At 43.9% G+C, this 25,587-nt stretch overlaps 1 protein-coding gene across 1 annotated transcript in view; it reads right to left on the bottom strand.

Moving 5' to 3' along the window:
- MEIOC (meiosis specific with coiled-coil domain) overlaps positions 1-15,750 on the bottom strand; it is a 66,913-nt gene extending 51,163 nt beyond the window's left edge. The window contains exons 1-2 of the mRNA XM_089674705.1: positions 15,606-15,750; positions 2,213-2,379 (exon numbers count right to left, since the gene is read on the bottom strand). Coding sequence (XP_089530831.1) covers positions 2,213-2,379; positions 15,606-15,750 — 312 coding nt within the window. The remainder of the gene's footprint in view (positions 1-2,212; positions 2,380-15,605) is intronic.
- Positions 15,751-25,587: the final 9,837 nt, after the last annotated feature.

Below are 25,587 nucleotides of genomic sequence, written 5' to 3'. Positions count from 1 at the left end.
AGTAGTGGCCAAAGGTCAGCTCTTTACCTTGGTGTGCAAGGGTGAAGGGGCCAAAAGCCAAGAGTTTGAAGTTCAGATTTATATTTTTTCTGAGTGTTTTATCATAGAAATCCAATGTATTTCAGGGGTTGAGGGCCCTCTTCATCGGGGCTTAGTATTGTCAAAGGACATGTGCACTGGACTGTTACAAATTTAAGAAATTGCAACAAATAATTAGTATGATCACACCCAGGGGTGGACTGACACCTCATGGGGCCCCCTGGCAATAGGGGATCATGGGTCCCCTGTGTCTTTGCCCAAACTCAAAAAAGCCTATGAAAAAGCTACCAGGGGCATCTCATGGGGCCCCCCACTGACCCCGGGTCCTTGGGCAGTGCCCGAGTTTCCAAATGGTCAGTCCACCCCTGATCACACCAGATACCGGTTAAGCAACTAGAATCTGGGCAATAATTTATCAAGTTCAATGCAAGACAGTGGGTAGAAAGTTTTGTGACCAACTATGGAAATCGGTGACAAGGACAAGATCGTCTGTACAATTTAGGCTTTAGTTCTGAGATCTGATACAGCCGGCTGATAATGAAAGTATGTTTTGTAGACTGCAGGGCTGGTGGAATCTACAGGCCTGTGAGCAGTGAACTGCAGAATTGTTGGATTTGTATGCAGCAGATTTACCAGCCCCCACAAGGGAACATTTTTCGCTTGATAGATGAGGTGCTTTTGCTCTGAAACCTTGGAAAACCTACAAAGAGTTGTGTGTTCAAGACTAACGGGTGGACTATAGAGGCGGGAAAGAAGTCTGACACATGTTATATTTCTGAGTATATAACACATGTGAGATTTCTGTGCTTAGGTCCTGTCCCTCTGCTGCCTAGATTACATAATCAGATATATATACATATATATATATATATATATACTTTATGGTCACATTAATATAATTCTATAGTACATGCTAGGAAAAAATCAAAGTATGGCTTTAAAGACACAGCTTGATTCTTGCTATAGCTCAAGCATGATGCCCATGTTTACTTCTATAATGAATGCAGGTTCTAACCAGGGGCGGACTGACCATTATTTGGGCACTACCCGAGAGCCCGGGGTCAGTAGGGGGCCCCATGAGATGCCCCTGGTACCTTTTTCATAGGCTTTTTTAAGTTTGGGCAAAGACACAGGGCCCCATGATCCCCTATTGCCCGAGGGCCCCATGACTTGTCAGTCCGCCCCTGGTTCTAATGCATGAGTAAGGCTATCCATACATGTTTAGATTTCTCTGGTTTAGCCCACAGGCTGAACAAGAGACAATCACTTGATTCCACAATTCTTGCTAACAGTGTGGATGGAGGAATCTCCTCCTCTGGCTATTGTTTTCCAGCAGCCATGAGGCCCGTGACTGCCTGAATTGAACAGTGATTGCGGCCCAGCTCAGATGATTCTTAAATTGACTTTTGTTGAAATTGGTGGTGTTGACAGCACCATGGCTAGCTTATGACTGTCTCAGTAAAATGTGTGGCATGAGGTCCCCATATTATCTGAAGGCTAAGGCTTTAGTGCACCTATTGCAGGTTTTTTTTTTTCAAGCCTCTCTGCAGAGCAGGGACAGACTGACAACTCATGGGGCCCCCGGGCAATAGGGGATCATGGGCCCCTGTGTCCTTGCCCACACTCAAAGCACACCCAAAAAAGCCTATAAAAAGGTACCAGGGGCATTTCATGGGGCCCCCTACTGACCTCGGGCCCTCGGGCAGTGCCCGAGTGCTTGAATGGTCAGTTCGCCCCTGCTGCAGAGACTAGAATAAAGTGTCGGTAAGCATTACTGCCTGTCTGAAAGAGCCCATAGAATCTAATATCTGCAAATACAGAGCATGGCGTCTTAAAAATGTAAAGGGGATAGGGACAAATAACGGCGTCTCTTCACCTTTTCTCCTCTTCTCCTCGTTTCCACGACTTGGGGGCAATGCTAATAAAAGATGGTTTCAGTGAACAGGACTCTGAATTTGTGTACAGATCAACAGGTATTTTTCTGTATTTGCCGAAAATGTCCAAATCCTCAAAAGAGAATTCTAGTGCATCTGCCACATCTGAGGACTGGAAAGCTGCAATTTATTATATTTTTTGGTATAGATATCCCTTAAAATATGTAAACAGAATTCCTCCCCATTCATGAATTACTCCTTGTTTACTCTAGGGTGGTGTATTGAAAAGGAATACTTACCTTATTTCTCAGTCCCACAGACTGAGTCCCACCAGTTTTGAGATGAGTGATCAGTCTTGCAAGCTCCTCTTGTCCCACCTCCTCGATGATGTGGAATGTAGGGCCAGTGGCCACTGCTGGCCCTGCCTTGCACATGATGACATAAAGAACCTGCCCACATTCTGGGGCTGAAGAGGGAGCAAGGAATAAGGTATTCCTCTGCCTTACACCCCTTAGTCAAGGGGTCTCCATACTTTCTAAAAAACAAAACAGTTTTTGGTGCCCTTCAAACTTTAGGGGGGCTGGATTGTGGCTAGTGGGGGTAGAAAACATCCCAGCCTCAGTGAAAGAAAAAATGCCTTGGACTTGGTGGTTAGTGGGAGTAAAAAATATTACATGGTGCCTGTGGTTTGTAGGAGAGATAGTGCCCCATCATTGGTAGAAGTGGAAGTAAAAGTGCCCATCATTGGTGCCAGTGGGAGGAATAGCATCCCCCACTATTGGAATCCAGTTGGAGGAATAGTGTCCCATCATTGGTGTCAGTTATAAGAATAGTGTCCCATCATTGGTGTCAGTTATAAGAATAGTGCCCCGTCACTGTTATCGGTGGGAGGAATAGTGCCCCATCACTGTTATCGGTGGGAGGAATAGTGCCCCATCACTGTTATTGGTGGGGGGAATAGTGCCCCATCATTGGTGCCAGTGGGAGGAATAGCATCCCCCACTATTGGAATCCAGTAGGAGGAATAGTGTCCCATCATTGGTGTCAGTTATAAGAATAGTGCCCCATCACTGTTATCGGTGGGAGGAATAGTGCCCCATCACTGTTATCGGTGGGAGGAATAGTGCCCCATCACTGTTATCGGTGGGGGGAATAGTGCCCCATCACTGTTATCGGTGGGGGGAATAGTGCACCATCATTGGTGCCAGTGGGAGGAATAGCATCCCCCACTATTGGAATCCAGTAGGAGGAATAGTGTCCCATCATTGGTGTCAGTTATAAGAATAGTGCCCCATCACTGTTATCGGTGGGAGGAATAGTGCCCCATCACTGTTATCGGTGGGAGGAATAGTGCCGCATCACTGTTATCGGTGGGAGGAATAGTGCCCCATCACTGTTATCGGTGGGAGGAATAGTGCCCCATCACTGTTATCGGTGGGAGGAATAGTGCCCCATCACTGTTATCGGTGGGAGGAATAGTGCCGCATCACTGTTATCGGTGGGAGGAATAGTGCCCCATCACTGTTATCGGTGGGAGGAATAGTGCCCCATCACTGGTGCCAGTGGGAGGAATAGCATCCCCCACTATTGGAATCCAGTAGGAGGAATAGTGTCCCATCATTGGTGTCAGTTATAAGAATAGTGCCCCATCACTGTTATCGTGGAAGGAATAGTGCCCCATCACTGTTATAGGTGGGGGGAATAGTGCCCCACCTTTGGTATCAGTGGGAAGAATAGTGCCCTATTATTGGTAGTAAAAGTGCCCCATCATTGGTGCCAGTGGGAGGAATAGCCCCCCTAATTTTGGAATCCAGTGGGAGGAATAGGAGTAATAGTGCCCGTGGACCAGATGTTGCCCTTTGATATCCTTCTATAATGCTATGGATGGGATTTTCCAGGCACTCAACTCTTACACTCTACAAATAAGCATTCTGTATGACTAGGGATGTGGTACAATTAAAGTGTTACTAAACCTGCAGTAGTAAAATCAGCCTGTATATGCAGTAAAGCATGATTGTTATACTCACTGTGAAACCTAAGGGGTTAATCCTCTGCATTATGTAAAAAGGTTGTTTGATCCTGACTTCTCTGATCTTCCCCTTCTTCTAGTGCCCCCCTCTTATCTCCTGATAAGACATATCCTGTGGAGACACTCTGCACATGCTCAGTTTGGTATGTATTGTTGAGAGTTTTTTTTTTTTCTGTGGGAGAGTGCATGTGATCAACACAGGGCCAATCAGCACTGTCTGGACAGGGGCCAGGGGTTGTGCATCCCCCTAGAGCACAATGAGAACTCCTCCTACAAGCTTTAACCAGTGCTTTGCTGGACACTGATACAAGTCACAAGACTGCTCTAACTGCTGATGAGAAAAGGTATTTAGCAGTTTATGTTTACTAAAATAATTGCACTTCCATTTTCTTTGTACTGTGGGAGACCAGATATAGTGAATGCAGGGTCCGGGGAGACCAGATATAATGAATGCAGGGTCCGGGGAGACCAGATATAGTGAATGCAGGGTCCAGGGAGACCAGATATAGTGAATGCAGGGTCCGGGGAGACCAGATATAATGAATGCAGGGTCCGGGGAGACCGGATATAGTGAATGCAGGGTCCGGGGAGACCAGATATAGTGAATGCAGGGTCCGGGGAGACGGATATAGTGAATGCAGGGTCCGGGGAGATCGGATATAGTGAATGCAGGGTCCGGGGAGATCGGATATAGCGAATGCAGGGTCCGGGGAGACCAGATATAGTGAGTGCAGGGTCCGGGGAGACCGGATATAGCGAATGCAGGGTCCGGGGAGACCGGATATAGTGAATGCAGGGTCCGCGGAGACCAGATATAGTGAATGCAGGGTCCGGGAAGACCAGATATAGTGAATGTAGGGTCCGGGGAGACCAGATATAGTGAATGTAGGGTCCGGGGAGACCGGATATAGTGAATGCAGGGTCCAGGGAGACCAGATATAGTGAATGCAGGGTCCGAGGTTTGGTAACACTTTAAGATCACTGATATTTGAATCTTGTATTTACTTTGATAGCCTTTATCCAGCCAACAGGCCACAGTGTGGAGACCATTTTTTATTTATTACAGGCACTTAAATAGCGTTGTCAATTTACACACACATATATTATTATACAGGATTTATATAGCGGCAATAGTTTGCTCAGCGCTTTACAATATAACGGGAGACAATACAGCAACAATACAGTTCAATACAAGAGGGTTAGGAGAGCCCTGCTCCTAGGAGCTTACAATCTAAGAGATAAAATATTGTACATTCACATCAGTCCTTAACCCTCAAGGAGCTTACAAGCTAAGGTCCCTAACTTACGATCATACATATACATACTACGGTCAATTTAGACAGGAGCCAATAAACCTAGCATGTCTTTGAAGTGTGGGAGGAAACCGGAGTACACGGAGGAAACCCACACAGGCACAGGGAGAACATGCAAACTCCAGGCAGGTAGTGCCATGGTTGGGATTCAAACCAACAACCTTAGTTCTGCTAAGTGGAAGTGCTAACCACTTAGCCACTGTGCCTTAGACTAAACCAGCAATTATATGTGAATTTACAGGCGTTTAATGGGTTCTCCTAGCAGCATATAAAACCATCCAACATTCAATAATCTTCATTATTCCTAATGACTTTAGAGGAATTTGGGGAGGACAGCAAGACTTTGCAAAGAACACCCTGTAGACAAACCAGAGTTCACATTTTGTAATCGGCTGGATCAATTGCAAATATCACACACCAGCTTCCAATGTGAAACAAAGGCATTCTGCTGAGCAAAGTAGAAATGCCGGAGCTGAACAACTTTACTGAACACTGCTGAGAGTTAGAGAGGAATAACCGAGCCAGGATTTCTGGAGGCCATTGTGACAACAGTCCGTCTCCTTTTAGCCTCAGCTAATTGTTGAGTCTTTATTTCTTTTTTTATGTCCATTCTGTCTCATTTAGCAGTAGTAAAAACGTTCCCATTAATCCAGCCGAACTTATTGGTGTCTACACATAGACAGACGCAGTTTCCTTCCCACCTCCTGCGCCCAGAGGTAGGCTTGCAGCTCCTTGAAACAAATCAGGCAATGCATTATTGTGCCTAAACTCCAGCCATAAAAGCTTGCTTTCCCTTTTAGTCTTTTCTGCCTCGTCTGTCCCAGAGGTCAGAGTTAGTTGGGGGGGGGGGGGGTCTGGGGAGGTAATGGGGAGGGAGCTGGCCCATCTAATTTGGACCCCCCACAACCCCCCTGTGCTTCCTGAAAGCTATCCAGAGAGCCTAACAAAAAGCAGGTGTCCTAAAGTAACTGGGGGATGGGAGAGAGGGGCTTTGAGGGGGTAGGGAATTTGAGGCAGACTACTCAGATTAACTCTTTTGTAGCCACCCAAAGCAGACTGTGCTTCAAAATGCTACTTTATTCAAGGTAACCTGCGACATTAAATGCTAGCCGAGGTGTCAGGACATGATCCTATGAAGTCTATCGCACACTGAAATTTTCCCATACATGGCCCATTAGGTTGTTATAGATCGAGGCTGTACACCTCTTGTGCACAAGGGTTGGGTCCTCACATGATTTTACTATTTTAATATTGAATCAAAATCTATGTTAACACGAGCACTAAAATATCACATAAGCATTGAGATGTTGATTTGATTTCAAATTGTTTTATTCCCGCAGCTTTCATTAAAAAAAAAAAAAACCTTTTGATCCTTACCTAAAGATCTTTGTTCAGCCTCTTCCTGCTATAAAGTGACAACACTCCGTCCCTGTCTCCAAATCATGCTTTTAGGTTGTCACCTTGTCAAACAAGATTCTGCTGGAGGATGTTTCAACAGTCATTACACAGGCAAAGTCCACTGTTGTCACCACTAGGGAATCCCACCCTGAGAAATGACATGGAGCTATTGTTGGACTGCATGTAGACAAAAAAATGGATTCAAGGGGGCAGAGGCCCTGTTCCCTGAAGGAATTCCCTATATAACATTCCTGCCACACACTAAAATGCTTGTTATTATTATTATAATACAAGATTTATATAGCACCAAACGTTTGCGCAGTACTTGACATTATAAAGGGAGACAGTACGGTTACATTAGAATTCAAAACAAGAGGATTCAGAAGTCCCTGCTGCTGACAGCCTACAATCTAATAGGGATGGGGCAAATGGTATAAAAGGTATTAACTGTGGGGGATGAGCTGATAGTTGAATTAAAAGTTCAGTTGTTAGACAGAGGCAAGGTAGGCTTCCTTGAAGAGATGAATTTTCAGGGATCACCTAGAAGTAGACAGAGCAGGAGATAGCCGGCAAGATTGTGGTAGAGAGTTCCAGAGGATGGGAGAGGCTGTGAAGAAGTCCTGGAGATGAGCACGGGAGAAGGAGACAAGAAAGCTAGAAAGCAGCTGCCTCTTACTGGTTCTTGCAGCCATTCTCACAATGGTACACAGTGGCGCATATGTATCATTAGGGGGCTGGCTGCAAGAACACAGAGAAGCAAGCAGTTCCCTGATTATGTAAAGAAGATTGTGGCGGGGGATCTAATTATTATTTATTATTATACAGTATTTTTAAAGAGCCAATAGTTCGCTCAGCGCTGTAATGTGTGACAGCGGATCAGTAGAATGCAGGACAACACTGGATTCAATGGTGGTGGGATGGAGAAACTCTTTAGACACACTGGATCTCCTGCATCTAATAACTAATGGTCCCATTCAATGAGTGGGGCCATTAGTGATTAGATGCATCGTTTCCCGATGATTGCAGGCAGAAGTCCCACTGAAATGCCTCTCCATTGGGATGTTGACAGCTCTCGCAGCTATTCACATGTAGTCGCTCATGAAGCGATTACATGAAAATCATAGGACCTGGACGCAGACTGGCCAGGTTTAGTGCATCAACCTTCAGGTGTAAAGACTACATTCACATAGCAGTCTACGTGTGGCCAGGGGTGGCCGTTGGCAAGAATCAGCAAATACAAAGGAAAGTGCCATATATACAAAACCACTATACTTTCCTTACTTAAAACATAGATCAAGAAGCAGCAAGCAGGCATGTTTGAAACAAACCCAGTGTTGGACCTCATGATCCGGTATATCTGGAGGAAGAACTGTTCCTGTGGCACAAAACAGCATACCAGATCACTTTTTTATTCCTTCCTGTACTACAAAATCCGAAAAAGAGAATATAATTTGTTTTGGACAAAAAGAGGGGTTCTTCCTTCAGGAACTACACAAAGCCCTTTGATGTTTAAGACATGTATGTGTATTTTTGTACATACAAATATAAAATATTGTGCAACACAAAAGTATTTTGTCACATTAGGAATACTTAGACAGGGCATGTGTATTGTTTCAGCCCAGACGTGAGACTTTCATGATAAAGCTTCCTGATGAAAGGTTACCCTGCAATGCAATTGATAGACACCAATGTTAGTTGTCATGGGTCATAACACACAAGTAAAAGTAGGCATTATTTCACTTTACTGTGCCTTATCGGACATGTGACAATCCCCCTTTGTTTTCCCCCATGTCTATATCCTCCAGTCTGTGTATAGGTCTCTGACTCAGTCCTTCCCAGACAGCATGACAAAGCTCAGACCTTGAGTCAGGTCCAGTGAGACCATAATATTGTGCCTTTGCCGAAACCCTCCATATACAGGAATCTCTGGCTCCAAATCAACACTCCCTGTCTGGGTTGAATGATGCGTATGGTCATTTGACTTACTTCCTGTGAGCCCAGGGTGTCAGGGCTCCTGAAGAAGAGGGAGAAAATGACCTACAACATCATCAGAACAGACCAGAATAGATTGCTAAAAAAAACAAAACATTTTTGTATTTATAAAGGTGACAGGGTTCTCCAAGGGAAGTGGTGGGCGAGCATTGAGGGGAAGACCCAGCTTTGAAGTAGGTGTTTAAATCAGGGCATCCATGAAATCCCATCCTCGAATATATAAGGTAATCTCAATATACAATTTTGCTGACAAGAAAAAAAATTTAAAAAAACTGTACAGTTATACCTTGATGGTTATGTGGCAAAGTCAAATGGTCTACAGCAGTGGTCTCCAAGCTGTGGCCTGGGGGCCATATGGGGCCCTCTGCTTGTTTTTATCCAGCTCTTGGGGTATTATTCCCCTCATTTCCAGCAACAGTCGGGCACATTTCCTGGCACTGACACCGACAATGGGTTACTATACCTCCCACTAACACCAGTGATGGGGCACTACTTCTCCCACTGACACCAACAATGGGGCACTATTCCTCTCACTGACACCAATGATGGGGCACTATACCTCCCACTAACACGAATGGTGGGGCATTATTCCTCCCATTGACACCAAGGATGGGGCACTATTCCCCTCACTGACACTGACAATGGGGCACTGTTCCTCTTACTGACACAATGATGGGGCACTAATCTTCCCACTGACATTAATGATGCAGCATTTCCTACTCCTGCTGGCCACATTCCAGCCCCCCTAAAGTTTGAAAGACAATAAACTGGCCCTTGGATTAGAGAGTTTGGAGACCCCTGGTCTAGCATTTTGTGACCTATTATTTGCATGCTGTGTCTGTTCTCTGACTGTCAGGACCGGGGCCGAGGAACGGACAGGCAGGCCTAACAATGTAACGCACTGGCTGACGACAACCACCACCCACAGACCGAAGTCCCTCAGGGCGCGGAGTCTCGAAGTCCTGGGCTGCCCTTCACCAGGGCCCCTGATGGTGGGGATGGACTTGACGCAGCCAGGAACCAGGTCGCGGCCCCCGAGACACCTCAGCTGTGGTAATGGCCACCGCCAATGGCGTGTAGCTGGTGGAAGAGACAAAAGAGTAGTCAGACAAGCCGGGTCAACAACAACAGGACAAAACAGTACAGGACAGCAGACGAGAATCACAGGTCACGAGCCGGGTTCAGCAACAGAGGGTCAGATCAAAGGAGAATACAAAGAATAGTCGAGTCACAAGCCGAATCAGATACCAGGAGAGTCATGAGAGTCAGAACAGAGTAATAGCAACACAAAGACACAAGACACAAGTGCAAAGAGCATGTGCGGGCCACAGGCTTATATGTCATCAGCCACACCCCTCTGGGGGATGGACCACAGAGACCTGAAGGCATAAAAGGATTCCCACCATGCACAGCAGAATCCAAGATGGACGCCAGCACATGGAGTAACATAACCTCAGGGAAAAGGTAGGACCTTGACACTGACAACAGGGAGAGTGGGAACCTCTAATGGTCACAATATGTAGACAGACCCAGGAACGCTGGTGAGATATGTCATCAATAGAGTGCCCAAAGAACAGGTGGTTTAACTCTCCAACATCCACCAAAATATTTGGAGTGGACTAATCTTTTAAAGGGCAACTCCAGGGAAAATGAAAAAATCCACCATTACAGTGGGCCCCCCCAAGGGAACTGCAAGAGTCAACTGCTTGTTATGTCTGGAGGAGGGATGAAGAGGATCTATCAGTTGGATTACACCTTGCTCCAACATTCTCCTCCTTCGCCCAAAGCTCTAGTCTGTGGTCGGCATCATCATATTCGATACAAGGACATTAACCCTGTGTGGTACGCAGTGGAGGCTGGAGTGCGCCCTGCAACTACAAGGGTGGAATTTTTATTTTCCTGGAGTGTGTTTTTAAGGATAATAAAAGAAGGAAAAACAGATTTTAATATATGAAGTAAATGTGGGCCCCCAGGGCCAACAGCGCATTTACACCTTTATTAAATTCTCCCCTAAATAAGGGGGTATTGTATCCAGACATTCCCTATGTACTCACTGCTTTGTCATTGTCAGGCATTGGTGGTGGTGGCATATTAATGCTTTCTCAGCACTGTCACCAACCTGTTGTGAGCAACATTTTCAAACATGAACACTGGCTTATTATTCGTTAAGGAAGTAGACACAATAGACATACACAAAATGACAGACGGCAACTGTATGGTGCTGTTATAAAGGTCAAGGGTCAGGCTGCCCCTTTCTTCAGTGAATTTCCTCGCTGTTACCAAACACTTCATCAGTCTATGGAGGTTCAGCTCTTTTAAGGAGGGGGATGAACCAGTAAAAGTGAGAATGATGAATAAATCAGAATTTCAGAATAAAATTATAACTATTTGGAATCAAAGTAAAGAATAGATGCCAACCTAAAGTCAATGAAAAAAAGGTTGTACAGTTGGTGGTTTCACTCTAGGATCTCTAGCTAAATACTAGCTAAAGTTGTAAAAAAACCTCAATTGTTTGGCAGTAGGCTTTTGGTTTCAAGAAAAGTCAAAGGAGTGTTCACAGGTGTATGTGTTAGAATAATAGGCAGATTACAAAAAAGGGCACAAAAATACAGGGACAAGATGATAAAGACAACCGAGAAAACAGCCACAGAATTGTCAACCTACATGACCATTGGGTAATAAAAATCTGTGCACAATGTCCTCGCTTCGGCACATTTATATTTGATTATTAATCTAAAAAACTGCTGATCTGTGTTCGCTCTGTGTGTCATAGAGACGCAAAATTTTCACAATTTTTTTTCCTGATGATCATATGTATAAGATCGACTTGTCATGGGTTTTAATGTGTCACCAAAATATAGTCTGTGTATGGCACTGCTGGAAGACTTAAAGCTGCTGCTTAAATGAATTATGAAGACTTGATAAAGCCATCAGTTAATTTGGCCAGTATCACAGAGAAAGAAAATGATGAGAAAATTTTCTGTTGTTACCAGAATAAGAAGAGGGGGGAAATATTTAAATGAGGACGTTGGGCAACGGTAATAGAGGGATTTCCTCTCACTTTGTGTCAGCACCTGTGGCAGTGAGCTCTTGTTGATACTCAACTTGGGGTTCCCCAGGGTGCGGAGTCTAAGCCCCAGCCTGCTTCTTCACCAGAGCCCCTGATGGTGGGGATGGACTTGCAGCAAGCTGGGACCAGGTTGCGGCCCCCAGGTACGCCCAGCTGAAGTTGAAGAGACCGATTGCGGGAGCAGAGTATAATGGGAGGAGACAAATGGAATCCGATAGGCTAACCGAGGTCAGGAGAGGCGGAAAACAAGCAAGGTCAGAGAACGAAGTCGGGGTCAGTACACAAGTAGTCAATGTAGGATTCAGGCAGTAACAACACACAGGAGCTCCAACAACTAAGAAGTTGCTCAGGCAAAGTGGACTAGACTGAGCATGTCTTATATAGACAAGAAAACTAGGAGGTGGGCCAGGAAGTGATGGAAGGGAAGGAAATAATACCCAGAGGATAGCTGATGACGCCCATAGGTGAGCACAGACAAACCACACATGTGAAAGGAATCAGGAGCAGCAAGGAGGTAAGAATAAACAAACAAGAGGCTGCAAGCTAACTTGTGACACTTTGGAGAAGATGCTTCTCATTTCCTATTCTGTCTGTAAGACAGGCAGTGACGGTAAATCCCCCTAATGGAACACAGACAGAGAAAAAACTAATAGATTTACCTATAGACTTTGTTATATAAGATTCTGTACAGTAAAAAGGAGAAAAGAAGGATTTGGTCTCTATCCCTACAGGATGGAGGGTACGTCTATACCTAGGGAATAATGCCAGAGACTGACTTAGTTGGAAATGGGTGGTGGCCTGGTGAAGGCAAGTCCTCCGATATGGTGGTGAGACGATTTTCCATAAAAGACCATGTAACTTGTAGCCCGTGAGCCTGATGATTTTTCAGTCTAATTGTTTGGCCTGACTCCTGATAGACCAGTCATGTAACCTCTGAAATCTCAAAGCATCCTCATAAACAAGTGTGTGTTATTCTCAACATGGCCCTTAGAAGCCATTGAGATAGGCTTGGGATCTTGGATCCTCCACTGCTGAAATCACAGCACAGTAGGCCCCAGTAAAGTATCTGGCTTAACAACCCTACGAGGAACTACAAATATATCCTTGGATGCATCACAGGTCAGCTACACCAAAAACACCTTTTATGTTAAGGCCCTGGTGAGTTCAATCAGCCAACAGTTGTATTTATCAAATTCTGTCTTTCAACGACTACAGCATCTTTTTCTGCCAGCAGTAGTTTTATCTTTACCCACAAGACCTAATGGCTACCTGGTTTATTTTGCACTGTCTACTGCAGTGTCTACTAAGAAACTTTTATACAATCCTATAACTTTGTAATGGTTGGGAAAGAAAGAATTTCCTGGTGCTTAATGGATATAGATAGCCAACAGCCATTCAAAACTAAAATTTAGGTTTGAGTGGCATTGAAATATCTACAAAAATTATGATGGAATTTGAAAAATTGCTTATTACTTTGCCTGACCTTAATCTAAGAAATGTTATCAGTGCTAAAGGGATGAGGTATTGACTTTTTCGGGAAATGCAGCTTGATGCCCGGTCCAGCTCAGAGAAGTGATGCACATTAAAGTAAGTTTATTTAGAATACAGCCAATATTAACACGTAGGGCCCTATATACAGCTATCCACTGGACCCTCGATTTTACTCAACACTGGAGCACCATTCATAAAATGCAGGCCATGACATTGAACCTGCAGTGTCCTATGGAGTTCTGTTTGATTAACGCTGCAGAGGAACCACGATCAAAGGAGAGGTCGGTCACATATCTCTCACAGGTCGCATAACTGGGCTCTTCTCCTTCCAGGTTTTTTTTCTCCATTCACTATACTAATGATACTTTGCTGTAACATACTTCCCAACTTTTTAAGATCGTAAAAAGGTCACATTATGGAACAAACTTTACAAGGACACTCCTGGACCATTATTATTATTATACAGGATTTATATAGCGCCCATAGTTTGCGCAGCATTTTACAACATGAAGGCAGACAGTACAATTACAATACAAACTAATACAGGAGGATTCAGAGGGCCCTGCTTGTTAGAGCTTACAATCTAAGACCATCAAGAATTAATGTGCAAAAAATGATTGGTGAAAATTATAATGATCGCCATTACATTGCACTGGCTATTAATAGAAATAACAAATGCAATAATATAGTGTTTGGATGAAAAGTTGAATGCATCAATAAACTTTTTATAATTAAATAGTGAAAACATTTGTATAGAGGTGTATACTTCAGACCAGAAATAGGAACAACTGTGGAGGAAAGAGGGGCAGAGTGACTTGGATCCAAAGGAGAGACAATCCCTTGAAATAAGGGGCTGAAGGGAGAAATGTTTTAAGCAGGGGAGGACTGACAACTCATGGGGCCCCCGGGCAATAGGGGATCATGGGGCCCCTGTGTCCTTGACCACACTCAAAAAAGCCTATAAAAGGTACCAGGGGCATTTCATGGGGCCCCCTACTGACCCTGGGCCCTCGGGCAGTGCCCGAGTGCTCTAATGGTCAGGTCGCCCCTGGTTTTAAGGATCAAAAATATCAACAATTAATGTTGCTGAATAATTGACCATCTGTACTGAGCCCTTCTGCTCAGCTCCAGACTTGTGAATGTGAGGTGGGTGCCACATTTTCACACCCATATGATGGGTGTCATATGGGTGACAGTAGGCAGCTAAGGAAAGTTCTCAGTTTGCACTTTGTGGCTGTCATCCTTCTTGTCAGGAGTAATCCCAGCAAGAAAAGCTCCACCTCAGGGGATAATGCTAGAGGAAGTGCAAAACCTGATTTATCTTCAGCTCAGGCAGAAGAGGAGGGGTCACTAACAGGAATGTGTGTCAGGCTGTATTCCCCAGGAATGACCTAGAAATGTGTTTGTGACTACAAGCACTGCATATTTATAAATCGTTGATTATAGGGGACCCTGCTTTAATCATTACGATAACCACTGACAACACTGTACTGGCCAGTACTATAATTAAAGCATGTTAAAAAAAAAAAAAACCTATGCAGTACATATCTGCAAAACATGTACGTTTCCCTTGTTTTATCCTTATAAAGACCCTGCAAGTACAAAAAATATGCCTCTTGATCTGCCAGAATTGCCCGCAGCTCCAAAGTCTTGTTGTGGGCCAACAACAGTTTTTTTGTGGTCTGATTGATATCAGCCCTACCTAGTGGCCTTTTGTTAAATCACCCTGTGGACAGCAGTCTGCATTAGGATCAAGGATCACTGTTACATATCTAATGAAAACTGGAATGTGGTGGAGACATTTCTTGTACCTCCTGCCCAACACTCCTGAAGGTGCAGACAGAGAGTGTAAAGGCAAGGAACAGCATGAGTGCCGGAGTAGCTAGCTGGTGAAGTCTACTCTGTAAGTAGGTAGAGCTGGTAGTCACAGTCCTCGGAAACAGCTTGGCACGAAGCAAAAGACAGGTAGGCTGAGCAAGTCCAGGAGGCATGCCAAGGTAAGTAACAGCAGGGCAAAGCAGTACAGAATTGGCAAGCAAAGACAAGTCCATTAAACAGGCCAGGGTCAGAGTAATCAGGTGAAGAGAGCTGCGACATTAGCAGAAGCAGAGTCCAAGGGTAAGCCGGGTCATACAAAGATTAGTAGGTACAGCGGATCAGGGCTCAGAAACAGGAACTGGAATTCAGCAATGGCTCATAGTGACAGACCAGTTTAAATAGGCCACTGAAATCCAAGTGGCCTGTTTCTTGAATTTCTATTGTACATTATATATCTCATGTCTTTTAAAGCAGAAATCTGGTAAAAAAACATTTCTGGTCTGTGCAGTGGGGCTGTGCTGGCACTGCACGGGTCAAATGCTTGTTTTGTTCTGGGAAGAAGACACTGAAGATAAACTCACCTGGCCGGTCGATCCTCCCCACACGAGACCGGTACTTGGCTCCTACCCTCCCGCGGTCCAGTGTGCTTGTAAATGGACTGTTCTTGACATCAGCGTGCTCAATGCAAGCTCCACAGACAGGAATAGCTGGACCGTGGGGGAGCATGGTTTTCCATGGGATCAGTGGGTCAGGTGAATATGAGCTTATGCAGGCCATAGATGGGTCGAAAATAAAATTGTCCGATTTTCGCACAGTTAATGGGTTAATTGGTCAGCTGTTTTTCTAGATTTTGGCACATTTTTTTAGTTAGTAAAGTTGGAAAAAAAATCGGGTGAGTTTGCCAATCGGCCGATTTTCGCGGCAATGATGGGAAAATTGGATGATCTTTTTACTGATAAAAAATCTGCGCATGAGCCATGACCTGCAAGAAAAATAAGAAGAGAAAGAAGAAGAAGAAGAAAAAGAAGAATAAGGAGAAAAAGAAAAAGAAGAAAAAGAAGAAACAGAAGAAAAAGAAGAAAAAGAAAAAGAAGAAGAAGAAAAAGAAGAAGAATTCCAGTCCGCTATTATATTTGACATGAAAAAGTATTGCGGTTGCAACAATGTATCTATTTGTATCCAAATAAAACCATCTGTATCTGAAATTGATACAAATAGATACAATGTTGCCACCACTATACTTTTTAATGTCAAATATAATAGCGGAGCTCTCTGCATGGACAGAAGTAATTAAATGTCGGCCGTAGATGGGACGAAAATCGGATGATTTTTTTTACCGTTAATGGTAACGTCGGCCTATTGAACGACCGATTTTTAGTTTTTTTGTTAAAAAAACGTCCGGTTTTTGACCAATCTATGGACTGCATTAGTCCTCACCCCTAGAAAAAATGAGCAGCTGATCCATGCAGTGAAGGCACAACCCCACTGCATGATAATAAAAATTCTAACTGGAGTTCTGCTTTAAATATTATATATTGCAACAGTTGTTTTTCTTCACTTGCTTGTGTCACGACACATTTTTGCTGATACTGCTTCCTATTTATTCATAGTAGGTTGTGATTGTTTTTAATGTTTTGCCCTTCAAAAAGAAGTTTGTATTTTTGTACATCATTTTTTTCAGCTTTCTCATAGTCACCTAACATTGAGCATGCTTTGACGTTTGTTTAGGAGGATTATATAAATTGTGATATATAACTCTAGCTATGGAAACTGTGTAAGGAGAGATTTTTTCTTTTTCTGCTTTTGCCAAATTACCTTAACTCCTCTTATCTCTACCACATAGACATTAATTATTCTGTAGTCCCAAGATAACAACTAGGAGGGCTAATTAGACTCCTACAGATAACAGAGGATATGGGCACTAGATGCAGGACAGCTCTGAATTTCTGACACACACACACACACACACACACACACACACACACACACACACACACACACACACACACACACACATATATATACAGTGGGGATCGAAAGTTTGGGCACCCCAGCTAAAAATTTGTATTAATGTGCATAAAGAAGCCAAGGAAAGATGGAAAAATCTCCAAAAGGCCTCAAATTACAGATTAGACATTCTTATAATATGTCAACAAAAGTTAGATTTTATTTCCATCATTTACACTTTCAAAATAACAGAAAACAAAAAAATGGCGTCTGCAAAAGTTTGGGCACCCTGCAGAGTTAATATCTTGTACTGCCCCCTTTGGCAAGTATCACAGCTTGTAAACGCTTTTTGTAGCCAGCCAAGAGTCTTTCAATTCTTGTTTGAGGTATCTTTGCCCATTCTTCCTTACAAAAGTCTTCCAGTTCTTTGAGATTTCTGGGCTGTCTGTCACGCACTGCTCTTTAAGGTCTATCCATAGATTTTCAATTATGTTGAGGTCAGGAGATTGTGAAGGCCATGGCAAAACCTTCAGTTTACGCCTCTTGATGTAATCCCCTGTGGATTTCGAGGTGTGTTTAGGATCATTATCCATTTGTAGAAGCCATCCTCTCTTTAACTTCAGCTTTTTCACAGATGGCATCAAGTTACCATCAAAAATTTGCTGAAATTTTATTGAATCCATTTTTCCTTCTACTCGTGAGATGTTCCCTGTGCCACTGGCTGCAACACAACCCCAAAGCATGATTGATCCAACCCCATGCTTAACAGTTGGACAGAGGTTCTTTCATTAAATTCTGTGCCCCTTCTTCTCCAAACGTACCTTTGCTCATTCAAAGTTCAATTTTAACCTCATCGGTCCACAGAACTTGTTTCCAAAATGCATCAGGCTTGTCTATATGTTCATTTGCAAAGTTCAAACGATGATTTTTGTGGTGAGGACGTAGAAGAGGTTTTCTTCTGATGACTCTTCCATGAAGACCATATTTGTACAAGTATCTCTTTATAGTGGAATAGTGTACCACAACTCCAGTGTCTGCCAGATCTTTCTGGAGGGATCGTGCAGTCAAACGTGGGTTTTGAATTGTTTTTCTCACAATCCTGCGAGCTGTTCTGTCTGATATTTTTCTTGGTCTTCCAGATCTTGCTTTAACTTCCACAGTTCCTGATGACTGCCATTTCTTAATTACATTCCGAACAGAGGATATTGACATCTGAAAACGCTTTGCTATCTTCTTATAGCCTTCTCCAGCTTTGTGAGCGTCAACTATTTTCATTTTCAGTTTTCTAGACAACTGCTTAGAAGAACCCATGGTGCTGATTGTTGGGGCAAGGTCAGATGAGTCTGGGCATTTAAAACCTTTGAGATTGACATCACCTGGTCTTCCCAGACGATGATTGAGAACAATCCATGACACTGGCAGGTCTCAGCTTGGCAAAGGGGGCAGTGCATGCTATAAATTCTGCAGGGTGCCCAAACTTTTGCAGACGACATTTTTTTGTTTTCTGTTATTTTGAAAGTGTAAATGATGGAAATAAAATCTAACTTTTGTTGACATATTATAAGAATGTCTAATCTGTAATTTGATGCCTTTTGGAGATTTTTCCATCTTTCCTTGGCTTCTTTATGCACATTAATACAAATTTTTAGCTGGAGTGCCCAAACTTTCGATCCCCACTGTATATATATATATATATACACATATACACACAGTTAAGTCCATATATATTTGGACACAGGCTCAATGTTAGTTTTTTTTTTCAGGTATTTACCAAAACATATTCAAGCTATAATGGATATGGGCCGAAAGTGCACACTCAGGTTTAATTTGAGGGTTTGTACATCCAAATTGGAGGAAGGGTTTAGAAATTACAGCTCTTAAGAGTAGCCATCCCCCCTTTTTCAAGGAATCAAAAGTAATTAGAGGATTGAATCAAAAGCTGTTTTATGGTCAGGTGTGGGCTACTTTGTTGTTATTTCTTCATCAATTAAGCAGTTAAAAGGTCTGGAGCTAATTCTAAGTGTGGTATTTGCATTTGAAACAGGCCATTGTAAGGCTCCAAAAATGAAACAAATCCATCAGAGAGATAGCAGCAACATTAGGAGTGGCCAAATCAACAGTTTTGTACATTGTGAGGAAAGAAGAATGCACTGGTGAGCTCAGCAACATAAAAAGGCATGGACATCCACAGAAAACAACAGTGGTGGATGATTGCAGGATCTTCTCTATGGTAAAGAAAAACCCATTCACAACATCCAGACAAATGAAGGACACTCTCCAGGAGGTGGGCGTAACATTGTCAAAGTCAAGAGAAGACTTCACGAGAGCAAATACAGAGGGTTCACCACAAGGTGCAAATCATTCGTAAGCCTGAAGAATAAAAAAACCAGATTAGACTGCCAAAAAAACATCTAAAAAAGCCAGACCAGTTCTGGAAAAGCATTCTATGGACGGATGAAATTAAGATTAATCTGTACCAGAATGACAGGAAGAAAAGTGTGGAGAAGGCTTGGAACAGCTCATGATCCAAAGCACACAACGTCATCTGTAAAACATAGTGGAGGCAGTGTGATGGCATGGGCAGGCATGGTTTCCAATGGCACTGGGTCATTGGTGTTTATTGATGATGTGACAGAAGACATAAGCAGCCGGATGAATTCTGCAGTGTTTCGAGAGATACTATCAGCCCAGATTCAGCCACTTACAGCAAAGTTGATTGGACGGTGCTTCACAGTACAGATGGACAAAACACACTGCAAAAGCAACCCAGGAGCTTTTGAAGGAAAAGAAGTGGAATATTCTGCAAAGGCCAAGTCAATCACCTGATCTCAACCCAATTGAGAATGCATTTCACTTGCTGAAGGCAAAACTAAAGGCAGAAAGACCCACAAACAACTGAAGGCAGCTGCAGTTAGAGCCTGGCAAAGCATCAGAAAGGAGAAAACCCAGTCTTTGGTAATGTGCATGGGTACCAGACTTCAGGCAGTCATGGCCAGTAAAGGATTCTTAACAAAATGTTAAAAATGAACATTTTATTTATAATTATATTCATTTGTCCAATTACATTTGAGCCCCTGAAAACGGGACTGTGTATAAAAATGGTTGCAGTTCCTAAAATTTGTACTTGACATTTATGTTCAACCCCTTGAATTAAAGCTGAAAGTCTACACTTCATACTCATTTGGATGGTTAGATTTTAATTTATTCTGGTGGCACACAGAGCCAAATGTATGAAAATTGTGCCTGTGTCCAAATATATATGGACCTAACTGTATACACTATATTGCCAAAAGTATTGGGACACCACTCCAGATCATTGGATTCAGGTGTTCCAATCACCTTCATGGCCACAGGTGTATACAATCAAGCCCCTAGGCATGCAGACTGCTTCTACAAGCATTTGTGAAAGAATAGGTCGCTCTCAGGAGCTCAGTGACTCCAAGCGTGGTACCGTGATAGGTTGCCACCTGTGCAATAAGTCCATCCGTGAAATTTACTTGCTACTAAATATTCCACGGTCAACTGTTAGTAGTATTGTAACAACATGGCAGCAACTCAGCCAAAAAGTGGAAGCCATGTAAAATGACGGAGTGGGGTCAGCGCATGTGGAAGCGCACAGTGTGCAGAAATCGCCAGCTGTCTGAAGAGTCAATAGCTTAACACCTCCAAACTTCATGTGGCCTTCAGTTTAGCACAACAACAGTGTGTAGAGAGCTTCATGGAATGGGTTTCCATGGCCGAGCAGCTGCATCCAAGCCTTACATCACCAAGTGCAATGCAAAGCATCGGATGCAGTGGTGTAAAGCATGCCGCCACTGGACTCTAGAGCAGTGGAGACGTGTTCTCTGGAGTGACCAATAATGCTTCTGTCTGGCAATCCGATAGACATGTCTGGGTTTGGCAGTTACCAAAAGAATGGTACTTGCCTGACTGCATTGTGCTAAGTGTAAAGTTTGGTGGAGGGGGTTGATGTGGAATTGTTTTTCAGAGGCTGGGCTTGGCCTCTTAGTTCCAGTGAAGGGAACTCTTAAGACGTCAGCATACCATGATATTTTGGACAATTTCATGCTCCAAACTTTGTGGGAAGAGTTTGGTGATGGCCCCTTCCTGTTTCAACATGACTGCATACCAGTGCACAAAGCAAGGTCCATAAAGACATGAATGAGCGAGTTTGGGGTGGAGGAACTTGACTGGCCTGCACAGAGTTCTGACCTCAACCCGATAGAACACCTTTGGGATGAATTAGAACAGAGACTGCAAGCTAGGCCAACTGAAAGGGTGTTCCAACTCAATATTGAACCCTACGGACTAAGACTGGTATGCCATTAAAGTTCATGTGCGTGTAAAGGAAGGCATCCCAATACTTTTGGCAATATAGTGTGTGTATATATATATATATATATATATATATCACATATAAAAATATAATAAAATGCCATCAATTGTATATTTAAGGCTGAATTCCTTAAAAATAAAAAACATTACCCCTTGCAGTGGGGGCTTCTCCCACGCTACAGGGGTACATGCTCATTTTGTCTGCAGGAAACAGGAAAAACAACTATACTTACCTTATCCCTCAATCTCTGATCAGCGAGTGCTCTTCTCCGTACTAAGGTACTCCTGGTTGTGGGTGAGCCTTGGCATTCTCACCTACAATGCCAACCTGAGAGCCCTGCATTGTACTATACATGATGTCATAACAGTACATGCGAACAACAGAGAAGCAGAGAAAAGCAGTTTTGGGGGATCAGCCGTGCAGCTGGGAAGAAGCCTGCAAAAGCAAGGGAGAATGTAAATATAAGTTATTTTTCTGCTGCCCCAAGACAAAACAAACATTTAACCTTTGCAGCGTGGGGGAGCCTATTGGTTTGTACAGGCTTCCTGACCTTGACTTACCATAGACACCTGTGATCCCCACCAAAGATTTATGCTGATACTAGCCTGGTCTTCTGTTGTGCTATGTAGCTCCTTCCACTAGCCCCTGTTGCCTGCACTATTATTATACAGTATTTATATAGCACCAATGGTTTGCTCAGCGCTGTACATTATAGTGGGAGACAGTACACGAGACAATACAGTAACAAAATAATACAATACAATACACGAAGGGTTCGAGGGCCCTGCTCCTTGGAGCTTACAGTCTAGGAGGGAGGAGAAAGTGGTACAGGAGGAAATAGATGTGGGGAATGGAGTGGTATGAAGAGCGGAGGAGATCAGCAATTAGGTGAGGGCGGGGTAGGCTTCTCTGAAGAGATGGGTTTTCAGGGTGCGCCTAAAGGTGAGGAGGGAAGGTGACAGTCTAATGGATTGGGGTAGTGAGTTCCAGAGGATGGGGGAAGCCCTGGAGAAGTCCTGGAGACGGGCATGGGAGGAGGAGACCAGGGAACTGGAGAGTAGGAGGTCTTGTGAGGAGCGGAGAGTGCGTTTTGGGTGGTAGATAGATATGAGATCGGTGATGTAGTTAGGGGCAGTGTTATGAACAGCTTTGTACGTCAATGTTAATATTTTGAATTTTATGCGTTGGGCAATCGGGAGCCAGTGGAGGGATTGGCAGAGGGGGGTGGCGTATACATAGAGGCTGACACAGGAAACCACAGAGTACAATGAGGGGCTCCAGCATTCACATCTCCAGGAGGCTCCAGCATTTGCTGAACAATTTTCCGCAGATCTTGGGTCTTCAAAAAAGTGGGAGTTCGGCAGTATAAAAAAAGATCCAATACAATAGATAAAGTGAGGAAAAGGACCCAAGGGAAAAAATAACCAAAGATTAGGTCCTGGAAGACGCATGCTTATGTCGGAGCATTTCATCATTGGCAGACATCTTCTGGGACCTAATCTTTGGTTATATTTTCACGTGGGTCCTTTTAGTCACTTTATCTATTATATTGGCCCTTTTTTCAACTTACACAGGTTATTAAATTTTTTTTGTATATACTTCCTGGGCTCCCTGTTTGTTCTGCTTTCTTCTCAGTTACATTGTTCCCAGCCAGGGGTGGACTGACAACTCATGGGGCCCCCGGGCAATAGGGGATCATGGGGCCCCTGTGTACTTGACCAAACTCAAAAAAAGCCTATGAAAAAGGTAACAGGAGCATCTCATGGGGCTCCCTACTGACCCCAGGCCCTCGGACAGTGCCCGAGTTTCCAAATGGTCAGTCCGCCCCTGCACCCAGCTATCTTGATAGAACCCTTCCCCTCTATATCATTAAAAAGGAGAAGAGGCTGAGGGTCCTGTAGTCCTGTCTCATGGTGACAAGGCTGATTCTCTATAGACACAGTGGGATAGGCGAGTGTTGTTGCCCTGGGACAGGAAGTGTGTTATTGGCAAGATCGCTGGGTGAAAATAAAAAAAAAGGTTGCAAAAAAAAAAAACTATTGCAGCCACCGCATCAAAGGACTGGTAAGCTGCAATATATATTTTTTCAGTTTTTTTATTTTTGTTTTAGATTTTGGATATGGGTTTTAGGAAGGTTACTCAAGCCCCCCCCCCCCCCCCCCCTTATCCTGCCAGTCTGTAGAGATTCTAGATAGTACAGTATATTATTGTACTCTGCAATGCTGTAAACTTTGCTCTGTAATGACTTTAGCTATGGAAAGCTATTGATGGCCTAAAGCCTGTCTTCCTGCAGCCGGACTCCCAGATTAAATGGTGTCTGTCCCAAATGAGCCTCCAGGCTAGTGTGCTTTCAAAGCCTGACACAGCTGCAGCCCTTCCACTCGGCAAAACCATGGAGCCAGCTGTCAGCGGTGACTTTTCCTTGTACAATGCAGCTGCCATACTGCCGCTTCTCTTCTAAAACCATAACCTGGGTAAAACCAGTAGTTTACTGGAGGTGGTGGGATTACTGTGAGGTCGATCTGTAGCTCGGATTCTGGGTTCAGTGATCATGTTACCCGAAAGACAATAGTCAACCTTCCACTGCACATTTGTTCACATTTGAGGTATGGGGTAGAACACCAGTAATGACAGTTCATTTTCTTTGGTGGAAATTACAGGTTCACTTTTATTGCTGATTAAATCAGCAAAACCTCTAATCCAACCTGAGGTGCCCTTCAGCTTAAATTTACGGCACCAATTTTAGCTTTGTAGCTAAACTCCAGCCAAACAGCTGAATACACATGAAATGCATATAATGAGCTGCTTACCTACTTGTAGTTTTGTCCATCCAGTCCTTAGATTTTTACAGTTCTGACACACAGCCCAGCCCTGTCTGACAGAGCAGAAGACTATGGACAGGTTTTATCCCTCCCCAGCCTGTGACACAAGAGCAAAAAGAGAAGCAATTGACTTTTAAGATCAAATCTCCATCACTCTGCTCTCTCATCCTATCAGCATGTGCCTTGCCTTTCAGCACAACTGATTAGCTCTATACACTGCTTCTCCCTCAGCTTCTCCCTCAGCTAGCCTAGCTAGCTGGATGGAGGAAGGCTCACACCAAGTCAAACTCAGGTACTTCAAACCATAGGTGTGCACAGCCTGTTACTATGCACCCTAAAGCTCAAACACGTGTGTGTCTTCATATATATGGCCCCGGGACATTGATCTCCCTGCTGGCACAGTGAAAGAAAAGTGCGTAAGCACTCCTCTTATGGCAGAGCCAATAAGACTGAGAACTTTCCCATTTTCCCGCCGGTTCGCAAAGTGATAATGCTAATGAGCATGGGGTGATTAGGGTGTGCCCAGGCACAACCGGCACACCCTGTGTGCACACCTATGCTTCAAACTGTTTGCATTAAAAATAAAACATTCAACTATGTATTATTGAATAGAGATCTGCTTTTATTTGTATCTCTGAACTCCTTGGCACCTACAGTATGTATATTTGTAGCCTCTCGGAGGGTGTGCCTTAACGCTGAGAGGCCACACATATGCCTACTAGAATGTAAACACAGCTGGGCCGAGAGCGTGCACCCTGCGTGCTTCCGGCACAGTTATCGGTGGCTAACAGAAAGCTCCTGATTGCTACTTGCAATCAGGAGCTTTCTGATCATGTGACTACTTTGACAGCCAATCACCGCGGTCACGTGATCATAAACCCTGCCCCGCCTCCCGGCATCTGAAACCCCTTAAAGGGCTGGGAGGCGCCAAGGGGTTAATTTGCCTGGAACCAGCAAACACAAATGCTGCTGCGCTTGGGGATTTATTTATTTCAGGTACTTATATAGTGCCATCAATTTGCACAGCACTTTACATACATATTGTACATTCACATCAGTCCCTAACCCTCAAGGGGCGTAAAATCTAAGGTTCCTAACTCACATTCATACACATACTAGGATCAGTTTAGACAGGAGCCAATTAACCTACCAGCATGTCTTTGGAGTGTGGGAGGATACCCACGCAGGCACAGGGAGAACATGCAAACCCCAGGCAGGTGGTGCCATGGTTGGGATTTCAACCAACGACCCTAGTACTGCCAGGCGGAAGTGCTAACCATTTAGCCACTGTGCTGCCCAATGGGATAGACTCAATGCAGGCTACAACCACATTAAGAATGTCCTGGAACATGCACACCTTGCTGCCCTCAACAGACCGGGGAAATCCAAATATACTGAATGAGGAAAGAACAAACAGAGGGCGCACAGGCCTAGTGCATTACCATAAGAAATGTTTAA

Source organism: Staurois parvus, unplaced genomic scaffold (genome assembly GCF_062004578.1).
Source record: "Staurois parvus isolate SC_StPar_1 unplaced genomic scaffold, SC_StPar_1.0 ptg000151l, whole genome shotgun sequence".
Lineage (NCBI taxonomy): Eukaryota > Metazoa > Chordata > Amphibia > Anura > Ranidae > Staurois > Staurois parvus.
This window is presented reverse-complemented; position numbering and strand designations above follow the sequence as displayed.